We start from the raw sequence: 22,249 nt of genomic DNA on the forward strand, positions 1-22,249 counted from the left end.
CGTTACGTTTCAGGAATCTCAGGAATCGATGCTTGCCAGCTCCATGACGCCGTACACGTCCAACACGTCCACACCGTCGCACAGTGCCGACGTGACGAAGAAGGCGGTCAACACGCGCTACATTGCCACGGCCGGACAAACGATGGTGCATCCACCGCAGCAACCACAGCCAATGCAGCAGGATCAACAGCAGCAGCAGCAGCAGCTTCAATCACAGCAAGCGCAAATGGTGGTGGGTACACATCCACCATCGCAACAGCAGCAGCAACAGCGCACGCTACAGTCGGTTGTGATGCCGCAAACGATGCAGATGGCCAACCAGCAGGGAATGCTCACGGACGCTCAGCAGTCACCGCTCGCCGCTGGTACCGTAATGGGTGGGGTAGCAGTGAATCAATCACCTCAGCAGCAGCAGCAGCAACAGCAGATGGGCAATCCAATGGCCATAATGCCCCAGCCACACATGGCCGGCCAAACAGCCATGGGTGGACAGATGATGCTGCAGCAGCAGCAACAGCCCGGTGTCGGAATGATGCAGACTGGCATTATGCAACCCTCGCCATTAGGCCCGAACCAAGCAATGCAACAACAGCAGCAGCAGCAACCCAACGCGGCCTTCCCGATGATGCCGGTGCAGCAGCAGCAACAGCAAACGCAACAGCAGCAGCAGCAGCATCAACTGTCACTACCTGTTGGCGGTCCAGTGGTTGATGCCAACCAGCAGCAACTATCTCGAGGGTACTTTTCAAATGACTTCCTTTCCAGCAGGTAGGAATGGAGCTGACGATTGGTGGGGCTATTGTTTTGTTTGGTGCAACAGTGCAACGCTATCCTCTATCAACCATCAACCTTTAACTGAGCTTGCACACCCACACACACACACACCCACATCGACACCCGCGAAAGAGTGATTTTGGTAGCGATAATATGCACGGCTTCATTTTCCTGCATCACAACCGAGTGAAATGAAACCCCCTTACCCCTCACAACAAGTAACCCATTCACACCTCCATTCCTAGCCTGGCCATTAGTGCTAGAACTGATACTATCGAATGCATGCATCCGTTTTTTTTCGTTGTCAATAGTGTGATTAATTTATTTAACCACGTTTCCTACAGCGCAATCATGGGTGGATACCAGGATCCTAGTCAAAATCAATCCCCGGGTACGATTGGGGTGGTGCAAGCGCCAATGCAGCAACCCGGCCAACAGTGGGGTACGCCTCAAAGCGTACCAGCGCTCCCGGGCGGTCCTACGCCGATGGATACTACTCCCGCACCGACCACCGACAACCTGGCCGGTGGCGCTTCTGTCGTTGCTGCCGCCGGCGCTGGTACGGGCGTGATGGTCGGTGCGCTGGATGAAACGAACGTGAAGAGCGCCCAGAAGCTGTCGGAAAAAATGCGCAAGGACGAAAGTGAGTTTGTCATCCCCGTTTTTTTCTCCCCCTACTACTACTACTACTACTACTACAACGCCCGTTCCGCGTCTCGAGCGCATTGAAGTCTTTTGTAAAACACGCTGCTCAACAAACGTTCGCTTCTTTCTCGCCTTGCAGTGCTGGGCGATATGGCGACGATTTCGTCGGTGCTGTACTGCAACATGAGCCATCCGGAGCTGAAGACGGAGTACCCGAACTGGAACGACCGCTGGAAGCAGATCAGCAAACGGTGGCGGCTGCTCTCGAACGAGGAAAAGCAACCGTTCCTGCAGCAGGCCCGCGACAATCGGTCCGCCAGCAAGATGAAGAAAACGCAGCAGGTATTTATTGTACGCACACGCGGGTGGATTTTTTTACTTTTATTATTTGTGATTAAGTTCTTTCTTTTCCCTTCCGGTCGAGTAACTTTTCCGTATTATTCCCCCCCACGGGTACATGTTATATTTCAAATCAAACAACAATGTCAAATGGATTTTTTGTAGGCAACAGATTTTTTTTTTTGCGAAATTAAAGAGTCAATCAGAGAGTTCAGAGAGAATCCCACACACGGCGCTGGTCGTTGCCCCCTTGGTGTGGAGGTTTTTGTTAAGAATTTTAGGCTCTTGTTTTTTTGGTGTGATAGAAACCACTGTGTTTTTGTGAGTGTGTACCTATATCCAGTCGAGAAATCGATGCACCTTTTGTTAGACACTACCCACACGTTTTCCGTTTCCGTCCATTCAGTTGCCATCTGTTTACGGATGATTTTACACCTTCCTGCTGCACACCTTGTTGGTTTTGTTTCGTCGCGCACGTATCGCGCAAACAGACAAGAAAACTTAAGAAACTAACGTACCAGTATAAACAATCAGTTGAGAGCCTGTTTTGCACCAAACTCGAACAAGTAATAGCGTATGAATAGAAGATCGCAAACTCCCCTTTTACCCTATTATCACGAGCTATGTTTTTTGTAGTGTAATAATCATTCGACGCCATTGAAGCATTATCTCTCTCTCTCTCATCATTACCCCACTCATCCACTCGCTGTCTCTATACACTGTGTTTCATTCTTTAGTATACGGTGCTCCTCATACGTGTTTGTGTGACTAACATGCGATTGAAGTTGTGTTTGTTTTACCACGAGCCCCCCTCCCTAATCGACTCAAATGTGTAAGCTAGATTAGTTGTACATGTCCTTGCTCATTAGAATGTGCTGCGGCATCATCAATTCACGATCCAGGCGTGCCGGTTATGCTATTGGACCCATGTTGGCGCTTTTCGCAACACTTACGCAAACATTACGTTGCCATTATCGATGGAACGAACCTCATCCACGTACCTCAAACCACATCACCACCATCTCCGACAACTACTTTTACCCACTTTCTTCTACTACTTTCCACTACTACTCTCTTCTACACTCGAAAGCACCGTGTTCTTCCCCTATTTTTGTTTGTTTCATTTTTGTTGTTTGTTTGTTTAGTTGTTCGTTCATTCATTCGTTCGTTCGTTCGTTCGTTCGTTCTGTACGGAATCGTTCGTTTGTTTGTGTTAGTTTTGATTTGCTCTCACAGCAAAAATACATTTAAAAAAAAATCCGATACAAAAAAAAACTACTACAGTACTATAAATGGTTATGGTTCATAAATATTGCAACACTTCCCCATCCCGAATCGATTCAGGTACCACAATTATCACCCAAAGATGGCAACAGCAATAGTTCTGGTACGATGAACATTGTTGGCCCATCGTCTGCATCTTCCCCCTCTTGTTCCTCATCATCGAACATATCGGGCTCGCTTGCCACGGAGTCGGGTTCGCTCCTAATCGGTGCGGACCAGCAAACGGTGGTCACGGCCGGTGGGTTAGTGCAGCAACAGCACCAGCTCAACATTCATCAGCATCATCACCACCAGCAGCAGCAGCAGCAGCAGCAGCCTCATCAACCGATGCAGCAGCAACAGCAGCAGCAGCAGACAGCATCCCTCGGACAGCAGATGCAGCAGATGCTGCATAGCAGCGCGCCGCTACAGCAACAACAGTCCCAACTACTTGAGGTGCAAGGAAATTCTTTGGACGATGGCATTAATACTAATAGCTTAGACGGGCTCGGTGCCACCGCCGCTTCCAACAGTACTCATGTTTTTAGTGCCATACGCGATTGTAATACCACACCTCCCTCCTCTTCTAACGATACTAACACGAATGCATCACTAGATTCGGCCCCCGGTGACGGTAGTAAGGCTCCATCATCCACTCACAAACCCCCCAGTAACGAAACGACACCATTCAAACACACCACCACTAACACTACACCACACCATCACCAACAACAACATCCCTCCGGTAGTAGCATGACGGTGAGCAACGCCGCCGCCGGTGAGACCTCGGCTCACCGCTCCCAGAACCCGCTGCTCTCGATCAGCGATAACGCGACGTCCAACTTGATCGTACGCCCGTCGAGCGCGAACCTAGCGGAACAGCAAGCATCTCAAGCGCCACCATCAGCACCCTCCACCTCCGAGTCGCCATCTGGTGCGGTAGGAGTCAGCACCGCTGCCGCCGTCGGCGGTGGTGGCTCCAAAGCGAACCTGGTTGTGGCGGCCAACATAGCGAACACGTTCATCAATCTCTCCAGCCTGACGGCTATGGGACAGGCGGGCTCTACTGCACAGCAAACGCAGCAACCGGTGCAGCAGCAAATCGTTCCCCCGCGGACACAGTTTGCATCGGTCAATCAGGCGGTGGAACAACAACAGCAGCCGCAGCCGCCACAGCCACCCGGCCCGGGAACAGCGGGTGCAGTGAACGTGCTGCTCAATCAGCAAGGAGGACCGATGGCGCCAACACACGTCATGAAAACGCTAGCGATCGGCAACAGCAGAACGAACATTTTCGTGCCCAACGTGATCGCGTCGCCCGGTGCGTCCAACTTTACCGTCCACCATCATCACCACCAGTTTGGGCTGCGGAACGGGCCCGCACCGAACGTGACCGTCAATCCGAACGGGAACTTTAACGTCAACTCGAGCGCCATCCTGCGACCTGGCTCGTATGCGCACATACGACCGGCCTTTCTGCCGCAAACGTTCAATATTGTTGCGAGCGGAGGCGCTGGTGGTGGTGGCGCCAGTGGCTCCGCCGTGCAATCCCCCATATTGGCCGCATCGCTGCAGACGATCAACAAAATTGCTGCCCAACAGCACCAGCACGTGGCCGGTGGTGCTTCATCGTCTTCGTCGCGCTCGTCGTCCGCAAGCGTCGGCAATAAGATCATCAACGTGTGCCAGGACGGATCGCAGCAGATACTGATCACTACCGGTGGTCAGCCGCAGCATCAGCAGCAGCAGCTGTTTGGCGCGGCACAAAGCCCAGGCCGTCAGACGGCAACCGTCTGCAGTCCGCAGCGTCCCAGAACGCCCAGTGTAGTGGCACATCTCGGGTCCGGTCCGGTCACGGTGATGAACCTGCACGATCAGCACATACGGGTGCTGACGCCCGGGGAAATAATGCGCACCTTGCCGTCACTAGATGGCGTTAGTAATGCCGGCGGAACTGCTCAGCCGTCGCATTATACGGTACTTGCTAGCGCCACGAATGGCGATAATGCCGGAAACGGAAGACACGAAAATGTTGGCATGGACACAACGGATTCAGCAATCAGTGTAAAAGACAGCGGCAGCACCATCAGCACCAGTTCCGCCAATGCTTTCCATAGCGATCATACGTCTAGTGCTACTACTACTACTATCACCACCACACCGTCATTGTCAGATAGGGTCAATAACACAAATGTCACCAATAACCCCTTGAATATAACAACCACTACCAACACCACCATCACCACCACCAACACCACTACCAATAATACTTTCTGTATGTTAACTGCAAATAGTACTGTGACAGCTATTGTTTCTACTTCCTCCATCACCACCACTACTACTACTACCACCACCACCATCACAAGTACTACCACAGCTAGTAATGCTAGTATCCATTCTGCTCCTACTACTACCACTACTACTACCGCACCCGAAACGGTGAGAATCTTAAAAGATAGAAAACGTAAACTAATGTTGTTTTTTCCTTCCTTTATTTTTGTGGGTACTTGTTTTTTTTTTTTAAACTGTTTTTAAATTGTTTTATTGATTATTGATTTTGCTATGAATTGAATTGGTTTTTAGCTGCTGGTACGGAACGTTTGCTCATCGGCTTCCCTTTTATTGTTGTTATTGTTTCCTTTCTTTTTTCATACAGTGTGACCTTCTAATGGATGTTTTGGATATCTTTTTATCCACTTTTTTACAAGTGTTTAAAATTTAACTTAAAAAATTTAAAAGACAATTATTTTATGCATCTTGAAAGCACCATTTGTTTGGTGTGAAGACGCTTCTTTTGGGAAAAGCAAATGATAAGCAAAAAAAAAAATGGGCCACAGTTTTTAATTATCTTTTGAAGTTCTCACTCAGTGTTTCTTCTGTAGTATTTTCCTGTTTTTGTTGCATTTTTCCATTAATCATTTTCATTGTATTCTATTTATTATCTGCTTTGCATGTGTGTGTGTTACTTGTTTCTAACCATTACAATTTCCTGTTAACTCCTGCTATTTTTATGTGTTTTATGTACTGTTGTATATTAGTGTCTTTGCTCATCTTATTATCCTACCAGCAGTAATGCTTCTTTTTCTTATTCTTACTTTACCTTTTCTACAATTTATCATCTATTCTCATAATTCTTCGGTAGCTTTTTTTGTAGTTAGGTATCTTTCATTTCGCTTCATGTAGTAGTTTTAAGTTACTTTCATTCCGCTATGTTGTCATTTCATGTCCTAATTCATTTCAATGGCATGGGATGCGCGCGTTTTATTCATTTCTACTTCTTCTGGTTTGTTGTTTAAAATTTATCGAATCAGAAACCTCTTTTTGTCCATTAAATCCTTGCACAGTTATGCACACCTCTGCTGGATGTAATTAAATTCTGACGGCTAGCGATAGCAATTACTATAGATGGTTGTAGTTTCTGTCCCTTCTTTTTTAAATTATGCGATTAATACTCGGTTAAAACGAATATCTATAGAGTCTGCTGTTTTTTTTACGCAAACGCAATACACTAATTTGGACTACCTGTGCGCGAGTATGATGAATTCGTGTTGTTTTTGAGTTTGTTTTCCCAAGCAAACACGCTTCTAATAACTTTGGTTTTTGTATTTTTTTTGTTACAATCATAGATTCGTTTTACTCTCTAATATATGTATTGATGGCATTGTTTTATGATTTCTCTGCTGTTCGATATATCCTATTGATGGTTTTTAATACTGATAGCTAGTATGTTTTCTTCTTTCATTTGCTTCCTTTCTCTCCGAGTACAATACGTGGCACTAAAAAAGAAAAGTGTATAGAAATGAACCCCGACCCATTCATTAACGCATCGTTTTTCTTACCCGACCTTTTGTTTGTTTTTCCTTCCCATCCCCGACATTCAGGATCAGGATAAAATAAATGCGCAGCAAAAAAGTATGCGCGAAGCGGAACAGGAACGCCAGTGGAAGCAGCTGCAGCAGCAGCGCGCCCGAGAGCAACAATCGCAACAGCATTTGCTACTGCCGGAGCAAAGGATGCAAGGTAGGGAGGGGGGCTTTTTGTTGTTGCGGAATCCAAATTTAGTTCACTCTTTAATGCAATTCTTCTTTGCTTTGTAGATCCAACGATGCAACTGCAGGTGGCAACCGACATTGGTTCCGGTGGGGTAGGGCCGATGGCAAGTCCGTCCCCCAACTCGCGCGGACCATTTGTGTCACCGGTCAGCAAGGGTCGCATGGCACCGTCCGTTGGCCCGATGGGCGTCGGTATGAACGCACCGTCGAGTCCGGTTGCGGGCAACTTCCAGCACCCGATGGGTATGCCATCGCGCGGGCTGCCAATGCAGCAGCAGCGCCAGATGCAGGGCCAGGTCGTCGGTGCCGGTGGTCCGACGGTGCGCATGCCGCTCAGTCCCTTCTCGCCGCAGTCGCAGCAACCGCAGTCGCCGCACGACATCCTGCCCGAATCGCCGGCCAGTCAGCACTCCGGCATGGATCCGTTCGTTCGCCCACCGTCCGAAGGGATGGCGGACACGTACGCCGTGCACCATTCCCCGCAGACGCCCCGTTCGCTCGGCCATCAAAGCCCGGTGGCGGCGGCCAACCGTAGCCCGGCCTACCCCGGGCCGCAGATGGTTGGCAGTGCGGTCGCGAACGCGCCCGGTGGCGGGATGCGCATCAGCACGATGGATTCGGGCTATCCGGGAGGGGCACCGGGCACACCAAGGCCACAGTTTTCCACCGGCACGTCCAGACCGACGGTTTACGCACGGCCGGGCGATCTGTACAATCTCATGCAGAACTCACCGTTCGCTTCGCCCCGCTCGGAAGGGTTTGCACAATCGCCCCAGGAAGGTAACCGGCAGCTGCGTGACCTGCTGCAGCGTCAGCAGCTGCCGGCACCTAACAATCCCGTGGGAGGGCCCGCGGGCGTTAGTGGGGGTGGCGTTGTGGCCGGCGCTGGATTAATGCAGCCGAATTCCGCTCAACAGTCGCCGGTGCAGTCAGTTCAATCGCCTGGTGGATTTATGGTCGACGAGCAACAGCAGCAACAGCAGCAACAACAACAGCAGCTACAGTTGCAGCAACAGCAGCAACAAATGCAGCAACAACAACAGCAACAGGTACAACAGCAACAATCAACACAAATGCAACAACAGCAACAAGCACAGCTACAACAGCAACAACAACAGCAGCAGCAGCAAACGGGAATGATGCAACCTCAAGGCACTGTGATGCCCTCGAGCCCTACCGATATGGGAACGTTCCGGCAGCCCTTGCCACCGAACATGATGGCCCGTCCGCGCATGCCTGGCACAATGATACGCCCGTCCGGCAACATCGTGCTGGGAGCGAACAATCAAATACTGGTGCGGCAGCAGATCGTCCGTACTGCCGGTGCGAATCAGATGGTAATTACACAGCAAGGCATGATACAGCAGCAGCAGCAACACGGCCAGCAGGGCGGTCAAATACTGCGCCAGCGGATGCAGCTTGGCGGGCAGCCCGGAGCCAACGCTCCAGATGGTACGCAGTTCGTGGCGCCCAATGGGCAGTTAATGCATTCCCAGCAGCAGCAGCAGCAACAACAGCAGCAACAACAGCTCATGAATCAACAGCAAGTATTAACCTCCTCGCAGACCGATCAGCAAAACATAGCACTGCTTGCCCAGCGGCTTGCGGGTGAAGGGGAGGCTCACGTACCTTCGCAAAATAACATTGCCCGAGGAGGACCACAAACAGCCCAGCAGCAGCAGCAGCAACAAACTGCTGCGCCCGGTAGTGGCCAACAACCGGACGGTTCGTCTGAGATCCCGGACAGCGTGAGCGCGGAGTTGGAAAAGCTGGAACAAGAAGATAACACCGGCATGGGTGAGGTGGAAGGTGTGGGCGATCTTCTGGGCGAGCTGGACGATGATGATGCGGAGCTGCTCGATTCACTGACGGCCGAGATGGGCGATCACTTTAACATCCTCGAGTATGCTGATCCTGAGCTGGATACCACCGACGGCGAAAAGTCCAACCTGCTCGACAGCCTCGAGCTGGACGATGAAGCGAAGGACGGAGATGCAAAAACGCGACAGAAGCAGGGCGGTGAAAACGTCGATCCCAGTGCGTTTGAGAAGATGGATGATGCAAACAAGCAGCAGCAGCAGCAGCAGCAGGTTGGAGCGGGCGGCACGATCGCCGCCAGAAATGTGGCCGGTCCAACTGGTATTATGCAGCAGCATCTTACTGGTGCGGGTGGTGCCACAGCGGGACAGAATACGATGCAAAGCAATTTTGCCACCGCACAAGGTCAAATGATCCAACAACAGCAGAACCAACAGATGCAGCAGCAGTTTGGACAGCAGCAAATGCAAATGACGTCCGTTGCCGGTGGACAGCAGAAGCTGATGGCGGGCAATCAGATAAGAATGGTGCGACCAAATCTTATGGGACAACCGTCGATGCAGCAGATGCAGCAGCAACAGGTAAATTAGCTCATATGAACAATATATTATTATTATTATTTTAATTATTATTACTATTATTATTATTATTATTATTATTATTATTAAATTTTTAAAGTAAAAGTTCAGACTCCTGGAACATTAAAGGTTTTATTTTTGCCTGGATTACATTATCATTAGGAGTTCATTTCACTCATTTGCACGAATGAGTTAAATCACTCTTTTGATAGTTCAATCTTGATGAATACTTCAACTCTTCGAACCATTTAACTAGCAATTCTCAGTAGTAGTGACTCATGGCTCAGTGAGTTTAAAGATTTGATTCGTCTTTTCACTTATTTTTTAGTTATTCTGAATTGACTCATATTACTGAGTGATTCAATGTGTTTCTGAATCATGATTCGAAATGAATCTTTATGTAGAATTAATTAAACCATTGCAGAGTTAAGTATTGGTGAGTCATTTAACTCTGTTCGCCGACTATATACTCAATCACAGTAGTGACTCATGATTCTTACTGAGTTAAGCATTTGATTCGTGACTCTAACTCATTCTCCATGAATTATCTCACGGCACCGGGATGTTATTCCTATCACTAGTGCTGCGTCGAATCTGATTCTGAATCATGATTCGAAATGAATTTTAAAATGTAACGAATGCTTTACCATACATGTATCAAACAATGCGACTCATGAATCATTTAAGATTTTGAAGGTTCTTCGATGTGAATCGATAACTCGCGATTTATATGAATGAATATTCTTAATTTAAAACGATTCACCATTAAATTAATAAAAAAATCACCCTTTTTTGCAGCTTCAACAAGGTGTAGTCGTCGGACAAAACACAATGGTTGCTGGGCCGCGAATGATGGCAGCGGATGGAACAGTGGCTGGAACGTCCACCATGAAGGCAGGGTAAGTAAAACATGAATCTCGTCGATTACAGAAGAATTCTTATGTGCCCTTTTTTCTCTTTCCACTTTCTTAATCAGCTTCATCAATCAGCAACGCATGCAGCAGCTCAAACAGCTCGGACCCAATGGTGGTGGCGGCATGGTGCAGAACATCATTCCTGCCGGGCAACCGCAGCAAACCCGAATGGTACAGCAAATGGGACCGGGTCAGCGAATCATACAGACGCCTGCCAACCTGCCACTACAGCAAGTGCAGCAGCAGCTTGTCCCAGGGATGGGCAATCAACCACAGATGGCAATGCAACAGCAGCAGCAACAACAGCAACAACTGCAAGTGCAGCAGCAGCAGCAGCAGCAAGGGATGCAGCAGCAGCCGCAGCAACAGCAGCAGCAAAACGTGCCGGCCGCTGTTGGGCAACCACCGCCACCGCCCTATCCCGAGCCACCGCCACCGTATCCGGGCAGCCAAGCCGGTGGCAATCCAATGCAGGTAAGTGCAGTGGGTTGGGTGAAGGTTGTAACCACAGCAGCACAGCTTGCAAACTCGATCGAACAAAATGTTTTTGGTATGCAAAGATCATTGCGTGTTTTTTTTTTGTGTATGGGATTTGTATAGATCATTTGAAAACTGAGCTTCTAGCTTGGAACAACCAAACCATAGCGCTGTGGTTGTGGTTTGGTATGCTCAGGTCGCTTATTTCATTAATCACTTTTTTGTACATGTGTGTACAGACGCAGTGTTTCCATTTGTACACCGTGGTGCTATTTCCTGTTTTCTGTTGGTTCGTGAACCATTTCAGCAAATTATTTGCAAACAACCTTGTGTGTTACCTACTGTATTAGTTTGTGGGCCACTGTAATTATACTATGTGTGAAGCAACGCAGACCACGTTTCGATCAACAATTTATCTTTTCTCTTTCCTGTGAATGCCAGCATCAACCTTACGCGAAATATTACACTAACTACTGCGTACCAAATACTTCCTCGCGACGATCGCTATTGCTTAAGGTGAGAGACATCCCACCAGAGAACCAAACACCAAAACCAAACCGCCGGCAACACCGATTGCAGTACAAAACAGTGCACCCTCTACCAATGCTAAACATCACCACCACCACCACCACCACCACCATCAACACCACCACCGTACAATCCAATTGCCTCTCTAAACTATCTTGCACTTGTCCTTCAGCAACAACTGCTACTGTTGCTCGAAAGATCGCAACAACACACGTTTCGTTCACCGTTTGGATCGCTGTTGAAACGCGTTCACTGTAAAACTGAGCTAGAGATCACCCGAGAACCACCTGCTAGTTTCGCTCTCGTTCGGTAGTTTTTTTTTTATTTCTTAGTAATTAAAGGAATGGCAACGTTTGAAAATGCATTCACTACAACAAATCCGCATACAACCAGGCGTAGATTTTATGCACAATACGCTCACAGGAAAACTTGAACCGATGCATCCGACGCTCGAGTCTTTGTCTGTGTGTTTTTTTTTTAATTTCATTTTTAGTTTCATGTTTTGTTTTTGGGCAATTGAATTGGAATGCAAATATAGGAAGGGGGGATGAGTGTGGGTTTATGTTTTGCTAGTCCAGTGCTTTTATCTTTACCGCAAAGTGCTCGACACAATGAGCACAACGACCATGTGAGACGGTTCAAGCGTGGTGATAATTCAACGGACAAACATCCTTTTGTTTCATTACGTAGTTGTTATTAACCTTAGCTGAGCTTGTGCAAGGTACAATCTTCACGCATACCGTTGGCCAAATTTGTTGCTAAATGCTATTTTATTTAGATCTCTCTACACACATGCTACACGCCTTTTTAAAATCGTGTCTTGGATGCGTAATGGTAGCGTAATGTAATCGAGTGTTTTGTAGGGAAATGATATTAAAAAAATGTAAGCTAAAAAATGATATTCACTAATATTTCTGCTTCGTTTTCATTCCTGCAGGAGCAGCGCTTACTGCTGGAGGACATGGTGGAGCAGGAGAAGCGTGAGCAAGCTAACCAGCTGCAACAGGTCGGTGATATGCCACCGAATCAGATCATGATGAACGATCAGGTAAGCGCCAACCGTGAACAGAGCGATCGAAAGTGTACTAAACACGCCGCTTCTTTATCGCAGGGTTACGAACAAATGTTGAACAACCCGCAGCAGGTTGTCGGCGGTCGCCTTGCACAGCAGCAAACGGGAATGGTGACCGCACAGCACAGCCAAACGCAGCAGCTGCAGTCGCCCGTTATGCATCAGCAGCTTCAAATGCAATCACCAAACAATGGTCAGTTTATGATACAACAGCAGCAGCAGCAGCAGCCAAGAATGGCTCCGCAATGGCGCCAACAAGCACCGGGAGGCGTCAATGTAATGGGACAGCAGCAGCAGCAACAACAACCACAACAACCACAACTACAACAGCAAGGCCAGATGGTTGGTGGAGGATTGATCAATCAAATACCAAAAAATACGATGGTTGCCATGACGACACCCGCACCATCGGCCGCCGGCTCTCCGCAGACCGCCGATCCGTCCGGCAGCAAAACGATCCCGCTCTTCCAGGCGAACCTGCAACCGCAACCGCCACAGCCACCGGAAACGATCGCCACCGAGCAGGATCGGCTGCTGCAGATCAACTACGAGAACTGGCTGAACCAGCAAAACACCGTCCTGTCCAACCAGCTGAAGTACTACGAGACGGAAATCGTGAAGCTGCGCAAGGTGAAGAAGCAGCTCAACACGAAACAGCGCCACCTGCGCAAGCAGGGCAACGAGCTGACGGAGAATGACGCGAAGGAGCTGCAGAAGATCACGGCCGATCATACGGTCATCCAGAAGCAGCTGGAGAACGCACGGCGCCAGCAGCGCCAGCACTCGGTGATACTGCAGGAGTACAAAACGAAGCACCAGTCGGGCAAGCCGGCGTCGTCCGGCGCGTCCACACCGGTCGGTGCGCCCGGCAGTTCGCCGGCCCAGTCGCTGATAGCGCCGCCGTCACCGCTGATGTCACCGTCGCCCAGCTCGCAGCCGGGCTCGCTGTACCAGCCGACGGTGCAGTCGCCGCTGAGCAATCTCATCCTGCAGCCGAACCAAAGCCCGCTGCACTCGCCCAGCCCGCTGCTGTCGCACAGCCCGGGCCCGGCCAGCGTGAACTCGTCCGTGCTGCAGAGCCCGGGCGGCAACCATACCAACTCGAACAGCGCCATGTCGCCGTACAGCACGATGCAACCGTCGCCCCGCATCGGTACGCCCCACTCGCAGATCGACGAAAACCCGTTCAGCCCCGGCCCGGGCGGTGGCCCGTCGCCTTCGCCTTCCCTGCCCGGCCGGCTGACGTCACCGGCGCCGCGCATGACCTCGCCCCAGCATCGAATGGCGGGCCAGCAGATGGTGGTCGGTGGACCGAACCGCATGGTCCCCAGCCCGGGCAATCAGTTCAACCAGCAGCAGGGTATGATGATGCAAAACACAATGATGAGCTCGCAGCTGCCACAGCAACAGCAAATCCAGCAGCAGCAGCAGCAGCATCAGCAGCAACAGCAGCAGCAAACACGCTTTGTGCGGCCTCAAACCATACCGAATGATCCCAATATTCGAATGCGAGTTGCAAACAGCATACAAATGCAACAGCAACAACAACAACAGCAGCAGCAACAGCAGCAACAAATGATGGCTCAAAATTCCAACCTTCGCCAGATGCAGCCGGGAGCGGTTGGGGCGGGCTACAACTCGCCACTCGGCAGTCCGCAGCCGATCATGTCACCCGGGGGCAATATGAACCAACAGCAGCAGCAGCAGCAGCAGCAGCAACAGCCGATGCAACAGTCGCAGCAAGCGATGGATCCACGCACGATGCAGCTGCTCCAGCAGCAGCAGCGCATGCAGCAAATTCAACAACAGCGCCAACAGCAGATGATGCATCAGCAACAACAGCAGCAACAACAACAACAACAGTCACCACAGCATGGCGGTGTACAAGCGGGCACAATGATGCAACAATCCAATCAGCAACAACAGATGCAGATGATGCAGCAGCAGCAGCAGCAGCAACAACAGCAAATGCAGATGCAGCAACAAATGCAGCAACAGCAGCAACAGCAGATGAATTACGCCAAGCAAAGTCCGATACATCAGCAGCCACCGTCACCGCTGCTGAGCCATGGCGGGGGCAATACGCCCACCTCTTCCCCGATGCCTCAAAGCCCGATGATGTACTACAGCCAACAACAACCTCAACAACAGCAGCAACAGCAAGGTCAGCAACAACAGCAACAACAGCAAGGTCAGCAAATGCAGCAACAGCTAATGCGTCAGCAATCGATGTCGACCGGAGAAAGTTATTCAAATGCATCGGTCGGTGGCGGTGGTGGTGGTGGTATGAACCATCCATCGAACCCAATACCGCTGCCGTTCGGGAAGTTTGGCTACATCAAGCTCGGTCTTCGCGGTGGTTCGCCAATGTGGGGTAATGCGCGGGGCAACAAGCGCGCCAATCCCGTCGCCCAGTTCCAACAGCAGCAGCTCCAAAAGCAGCAGCAGCTGCAGAAACAGCAGCAGCAGCAGCAGCAACAGTCGGGCGGCGGTACCAGCGTCACAGCCGGAACTTCGGCGGGTACAACCCGCACACCACCACAATCGGCACTCGCCATGGAGGTGAGAAAGCAAACCATCAACACGGCCGGCACGACGACGCTGGTGCCGCACCGGAATCGCATCACTATCGTGCAGAAACCAGCCGGCGGTATCACGACGACGACGACGCTGAACACGGTAGGCGTCACCATCAAGCCGGTGGGCGGTGGAACGGAGCCAGCGACAGCGAACAGTAGCGGCGCCAGTGGCAGCAGCACTGTGGAAGAGATCGTTGTAATCGATAGCAGCCCCGACGAGAAGCAGCAGCGGCTGCTCGATTACGACGACGACAACGATAAGGCGCTGGTCGGCACGGAGGTGTCCCTGAACTCGGTCGCCCAGCACGGTGTCGATGGGGATGAAGCGATCATGGAGTCGTTCGGTAGTGGAACACCAGCCGGGTATGATATCGTGGGGAGTCCGCTGGATTCACAGATAGCGGCCGGCGAGTACAATCTCTTCTCGGACGATGTGGTCGAGTGTGTTGACAGCGAGGATGGCGGTGTGACGGCGGGCGGAGCGAAGAAGGACGCCCGAACGGTTGCGGTCGAGCTGCTGCTGGATGCGGACAGTAGCGCCAAGGACAAACCGTTGCTCGGCAGCTCGGAGATTGAGATCGTGGAAAGCATTGACGAGAGCAGCATCGGCACGACGGCGGAAGATTTCGAGGCCATGATTGACAGTCGGCCCAAGACGGCCACACCACCGACGGTCGCGGCGGATGGTGCGCCAAGTGCGGCGAAGACCGAACCGACCGTCACCGTTACCAGGAAGGAGGAAAAGGTGGTGGAAAAAACGGCCACTCCTAAGAAAGAGGTAACGCTGGTCACGGTGCATCAGCAGCAGCAAAGTCCGAAGCCAATATCGTACCCAACGGCCCGCATTGCCATCCAGCAGTCGTTGATGCAGAACCGACCGATCGTTTCCGCCGCCCACCAGCGGCTGGTGAAGGATGCGACGGAATCGACCGCCAAGCTATCGATCGGCAACACCACCATCTCGGTGCCGATACTGAAAAGCTTCCCCATGACGGCGACACCGTCGAAAGCGGCCGGCACGGAACAGAACGCGGCCAGCAAGGCGGCAACGCTTGCGACCCATTCGAAGAAACTGATCAACACGTCGGGCGGGCTTTCGATCAGCAACATTTCGAAGAACCCGGCCGGCGGGACGGTGATCGCGGTGGGAGGGCAGAAAATTAACACCACCAGCATCGTCACGCTGTCCTCGCTCAACCTCAACCAATCGTCCCCGTTCATAACGAAAACGTTCGCGCGGCACGGCGGTGGTCTCACGATACAGCAGCAAAAGCAACTGTCCGTCGGTTCGCAGATCAAAATACAGCAGGCTGGTTCCGTTGTGCTGCAGCAACAGCAACAGCAACAGCAACAATCTGCACAACCAACAGCAACCAGTTCCGGTGCAAATGCCAACCAACCCGGGCCGACTGCGGCCGCCGGGACGAGTGTAACGTTCGGTGTGGTGCAAAGCACTGCGCAGCAGTCGCAACCTCCGATCGAGGCGATCGTGGTGAAAGCGTCGCCGAAGCCGAAGGTGGCCTCTACGTCGAGCCTCAGCTACGCGAAGCTATCGTCGCTTACCGTCACGCAGGACACGTCGCTGCCGACGAAGATCTTCGAGGATGATTCCATCTCCCCGGACAGTTCGATCAGTCAGGAAGATGCGGAGCAGCCAGCGCTGGATAAATCGGACCTCTCCGGACCGGCGGAGGAAGCTGCTGCTCCTAAAACCACGTCCACCGAAACGCCGGGAGGTCAGGATATGCCTGCCACGATGGCGGAAACGACCGAACAGCCCGACGGCCAAACCGTTAAGGGCAAGCAGAACATCATTCCGGTGCACGTGATAGCAAAGTCGCGGGAAAACTCACGCAGCCCCATACTGACGGGTGCGGGCGGGCAACGGATCGTCTCCTCCATGCCACAGCTTTCGCCCCTCTCACAGCCGAACGAGCTGACGCTGAACGCTATGAACGTGTCGCAGCAGGTACGCTCCATCATGTCCTCCATCAGCGTTTCGAGCGCAGCGAGCGTGGCGGGCAGCAGTAGTGCCGGCGGCGGTGGTACGCCGAGCGTCGTGCTGTCGATGGCCCCGTCGACAACGACGGCGGCCGGCACGACGAGCGTCGCGTCCAGCGTGGCAGCGAGCAACATTTCCACCATCACGTTCGACACGATCCTTCCCTCGAAGGGCGACAACATGAGCAAGACGGAAACGATTGCCAGCATCCTGAAGACGGTGTCGGGCAAAACGATCCTCCCGGCGGCGGCAATCGCCAGCAACTCCAATCTGGTCAAAACGTCCGAGCAGCAGAGCGGCAGCCCGTCGCTCACGTCCACCACCATCACGCAGATACCGGCCACGAAGCTGATCACGCAGCAGCTGCAGCTGAGCCGGCTGCCGGGGCAAACGATCGGCAGTGGCAACAGCAACTTCCTGGTGGTGAAGCAGCTACGAACACCGAACAAGCAGACCGGGCAGAACCACATGCAGAAGCAGCTGGTCGTGCTGACCCAGCAGGGCCAGGGCGGACAGCAGATCAAGCTGCAGACGCACCAAACGCAGCAGCTCGCGGCTGGCAACAGCGTCATCATACAGAGCCAGCCGGGCAGCAGCGGGGGAGCGACCGGGAGTTTTATGAAAATATCCACCACACCCACGATCGTGTCGACGGCAGCGGGTGGTGGTGATACGGCGAGCAGCAAATCTGTCACCACCACGGTCGATACGACCAGTGCCAGCGGGATTGCGACCATCCTGAGCAACGCAAACGCTCAGCAGCAGCAGCAGCAGCAAAAAACACTCACCACATCACAGCAACCATCGGCGCAGCTGCAGAGCTCGTCGCCGCAGCAAATCATCTGCACCAACCAGGCGACGGGCCAGACGCGAATACTCAACCTCGGCACGGTGGTGGCGGCGGCTGCGGCAGCGTCCGGTGACGGAACGTCCGCGAACGCTGCCAACCCGCCGACCAAGTCCATCGTGATGAGCACGTCGCGTGCCGCCACCATCACGAGCATCAACGTCACGTCCACGACGGCCACACCGGTCGCCAGCATCCTCAGTGCCACGCTGTCGCAGCCGCTGATCAAAACCAGCTCCCACATGCCATCCTCCATCACGACGCTGCTCCAGAGCCAGCTGCAAAGTGCGGCCTCGTTCCGGCGCTCCAAGTCCACCGATGAGGCCCCCGCGCACGGACACGGGCGCGAAACGGCCTCGCAAATACTGAGCAAGCGGCTCAGCCTGGAGTCGACCAATGTCGTGAAAAGCGAACCGGTCGACAGCGCGTCGGACGATGCGAGCGTTAGCAGCTCCACTGCTCAGGCTGCCAGCAGCACGTCAGCCACCGCTGGTGGCAATCAGCCGAAGCCGGACACACCGTCGGCGGCAACCGCGGGAAGCGGATGCAAATTCTCAACCATGCCGTCCGCCGGCACGGTCACAAAGTCGGAAGACTCGCAGAACGTGCTGCTCAAGCAGCTGCTGCAGAACAGTGGCAGCTCTAGCGCGTCGTCCGTATCGTCGCCGGCCCCGTCGCCCATTGGTCGGGCCGTGCCGAGTCTCATAACGAGCCAGCGGGCACCGAGCCTGGGTGTGGTGAGCTCGCTCGAAGCGCAGCTCGCCCGGCCAGTGATTCCACCGTCCGCCAATCCACCCGCCATCCAGCTCATTAGCAGCCAGCCGATACCGGCCATTGCGGCGTCGATCAGCTCCATATCGTCGTCCACCGTCTCCACGGCAGCAGCTGCTTCCACGTCGTCTGCAGCGTTAATGAGCGTGTCGTCAGGAACTAGCATCGGCAGCAGCACCACCACCACATCAGTTACGACGGCGTCGGCAAGCAACAGTACCAGCAGTAGCAGTACAGCGGAAGCAGCGAAGACGAAGCTTATCTCGCGGGAAACGTCTTTCGTGTCGAAGCCATCCGGCATATCGTCGAGCCATCCGACACCGAATCTGGCGGCCAACATGCTTGCCGCCAGTATGAAGAAGGAGGAGATGCTACAGGCAGCGGCGGCGGCAGCAGCTACCACCATCACCACAACCACCACCACGTCCGGTGCGACCGTTGGTCAGGGAACGGTTAAGCTCGATTCCGGAACCATTACCGTCACACAGCTTCAAGCATCACAACCGACAGTCACTACGGCGGCTGCCTCTCTACAGCTCCAAACGACGGCGACACCCGCCAAATCTGCCATGCCACCACAACCACAGCAAGTAAATTCGCTACAATTTACACAACAAAACAACCAACTGCAGTCGAAAACGCTGCCAAACGCTGCCACTGTCGTGGGGACTGTTGGCGAGACGAACGTAACCATCGTCAAGCGTGATCCCGTGACGCAGCAGACAGTGTCAAGCGTCACAACAGTGCTGCCAGCGTCCACCAGCGTGACGGTCACGGCCAAAAGTGGTCCACCCGAGGAGTCGATGAAACGCTTTGCGCCGAGTCCGGTGCAGCAGCAGATTGGAGACACAACGATAGTGCGAACTCCAACACCGACGCCCTCGCCGGGTCCGATGCAACAGCCCTCGAGGCCACCGTCTGCTGCACCCCGATCGGAAACGCCCGTTGACATAAAAAAAGAGCCGGAACAATCACTCAACAGTGGCTCTGCTTCTGGGGCCTCTGCCACGACCACCACCTCCACCGTGTCAGGCACAACCACACCGATAATGTCATCACCAGTCGCCCCAATGGGTCCTCCGGCAACAACAGCAGTGACACCAACGCCCGCTGCGGCTCAAACGACGCCAACCGCGTTGAAATCTCCTCTACCACCCGGAACTGTGGAATCCACGACGACCATCACCGGTTCTCCTGCCATTACGAAAGTGGAAGCCAGTGGTGGCCCCTCGCCGGTAGGCACAGTGCCTACCGCCACCGCCATTAAAGAGGAACCGATGGAACCTCTCACAGCCGAGCAGGCGGCCAAGCGGGCGGCCGAGCTGGCGCTCGAGCTGAAGAAAAAGAAGCGCCGCGAGTACCAGAAAAACCGGCGCCAGATGCAGATCCAGTCGAACAAGGACAACGCGCACAGCCAGGCGAAGAAGAAGCCGAAAAAGTCGGTCAAGATCGAGGAAGACTACGACACGTGCATCGACAACCTGATGGGCCAGCTGCGCCAGCTGCCCCAGATGCAGATCCTCGAGCCGCAGCTGCCCCGCAACTACGGCGTCTGCTCCGTGTTCGGCACGGGCGATCTGTCCAAGTTTACCAACCTGAAGGGGTACTCGATCGCGACCGGCGACCTGACCGGGCGGTACGGCGACGCCCAGATACCGTCGATAGCGGACTTTTACAACACGAAACCGTTCGGCGTGAAGGATCCGCCGCCCGAGCCGACGCCCGTCTCGGTGCACCGCGGCTTCTACGACCAGGAGTTTGCGCCGATCAAGTTCGAGACGGAGGACCGGCAGCGGTACGAGTTTGTGCGCGACCGGGACCTCGATTCGCCCGACACGATCATCAGCACGTCCAGCCCGGAGTGCTTGCGGTGGGACTCGCCGGTCAGCTTTCCGGGCCTGCGGCTGATCAAGGAGGAGCCGGCCGAGGACGAGCAGACGTCCGTGTACAGGCAGATGTCGCCGGTCATCCCGATACTGGCGCCAATTCCGATCCGGTTGCGCAAAGGCATCACCCTGTCGGCGGATTCGGCTGGGCGGCCGCAGCAAGGAGCGCACGTCGCCGGCAGCAACAAGGAGAACGAAGGGTTCCGGGAGACGGCGGGCGTCAAGTCGCGGTTCGGGCCGCCCACCCCGCTCAAGGACACGAGCAATGTGACGGTCACGCTGACGCTGACTTCCTCGGCGGTGGACGACATTTTCGGCGTGCTGCGCGATTTGGCCAACATGCTGGAGATACCGCCGCCGACCACGTACCAGATAGTGGAGCGTACGGTGTCGCCCACCAGCCAAAAGCTGGGCCTGTACCGGACGAAGGGCCGGGACGGGAAGGAGGGCGCCCCGATCGACATCCAGACCATCCTGAACGGGTCGGCCCGGTTCTGCCGGCACTGCGACGTGGTCATACTGAGCAACATCATCATCGCGAACGCGTCCGAGTTCCCGCTGCTGGCGGCGAACGGTGACGTCGGCGGCCAGGCCGAGCTCGAGTCGGAGGAGCTGTACTTCTGCGGGGAGCAGTGCTATCGACAGTTCCGCTGCTGCCCGACCAGCATACTGGACGAAGCTGGAGACAGTAGCGCCGGTGCTGCAGCACTGGCCACTGGCGAAGGTACGGTAGCGCTCAGCCACAAACCGGACACAGGTGCGCCGAACGTCGATGTGGCATCCGTGTCCGGTGCGGTGGAAATCAAGCAGGAAATACTGGAGGACGTGGAAATGGAAGATGTCACGGCCGGCAACAGCTCCACGGGCAGCGTTAAGGACGCTCCGGGCAGCGGCGAGCGCAAGAAGAAGCACCCGGACGATGGCGTGGAGGTGGATGTGCTTGCGGGCGCCCCACCCACCAAACAGATGAAGGGCGTCCGGTACAAGGTGTACACACCGAACTGCTTCGGCGTGCAGCGGTTCAAGAAGCCGAGCGAGAAGGAAATCACCGAAACGCTGTTCCGCATGAGCATCACGGTGGCCCCGACGCCCAAAATGCCGGACGATACGCGGCGCTGCATCTTCTGCCACACGGTGGGCGACGGGGTCGCGGACGGACCGTCCCGGCTGCTCAACTACGACGTCGACAAGTGGGTGCACCTGAACTGTGCGCTCTGGTCGGACGGGGTGTACGAGACGGTGAACGGTGCGCTGATGAACCTGGAGAATGCGCTCCAGCAAAGCCTCACGTCGGTGTGCGCCTTCTGCAGCACGCTGGGCGCGACGGTGAAGTGCTTCAAGACGCGCTGCGCCAACGTGTACCATCTGAGCTGCGCGATGAAGGATAGCTGCGTGTTCTACAAGAACAAAACCACCATGTGCCAGACGCACGCGCCCAAGACGGAGAAGGACTCGGAGCTGACGACGCTGAGCGTGCAGCGCCGGGTGTACGTCGACCGGGACGAAAGCCGCCAGGTCGCGTCGGTGATGCACCATTCCGAGTCGAACAATCTGCTGCGGGTGGGCAGCCTGATCTTCCTCAACGTGGGGCAGCTGCTGCCGCACCAGCTGCAGAGCTTCCACACGCCGAACTACATCTATCCGATCGGCTACAAAATTGTGAGTACTTCTGGGACACTTCGCACCAAAAGAACGTACTAATAT

At 53.8% G+C, this 22,249-nt stretch overlaps 1 protein-coding gene across 6 annotated transcripts in view; it reads left to right on the forward strand.

The window, feature by feature from the left end:
* Nucleotides 1–22,249, forward strand: part of LOC121598407 — a 33,091-nt gene that overhangs the window by 8,492 nt on the left and 2,350 nt on the right. For 4 of the 6 annotated variants that reach the window (XM_041925209.1, XM_041925213.1, XM_041925211.1 and 1 more), the window contains exons 7-16: nt 14–768; nt 1,119–1,417; nt 1,559–1,761; nt 3,103–3,477; nt 6,903–7,041; nt 7,119–9,472; nt 10,268–10,368; nt 10,446–10,857; nt 12,326–12,436; nt 12,500–22,204. In XM_041925209.1, the coding sequence (XP_041781143.1) occupies nt 14–768; nt 1,119–1,417; nt 1,559–1,761; nt 3,103–3,477; nt 6,903–7,041; nt 7,119–9,472; nt 10,268–10,368; nt 10,446–10,857; nt 12,326–12,436; nt 12,500–22,204 (14,454 nt within the window). The remainder of the gene's footprint in view (nt 1–13; nt 769–1,118; nt 1,418–1,558; nt 1,762–3,102; nt 3,478–6,902; nt 7,042–7,118; nt 9,473–10,267; nt 10,369–10,445; nt 10,858–12,325; nt 12,437–12,499; nt 22,205–22,249) is intronic. The other 2 variants (XM_041925212.1, XM_041925214.1) reach the window with 2 other exon arrangements.

The sequence above is a fragment of the Anopheles merus genome, chromosome 3L (genome assembly GCF_017562075.2).
Source record: "Anopheles merus strain MAF chromosome 3L, AmerM5.1, whole genome shotgun sequence".
Lineage (NCBI taxonomy): Eukaryota > Metazoa > Arthropoda > Insecta > Diptera > Culicidae > Anopheles > Anopheles merus.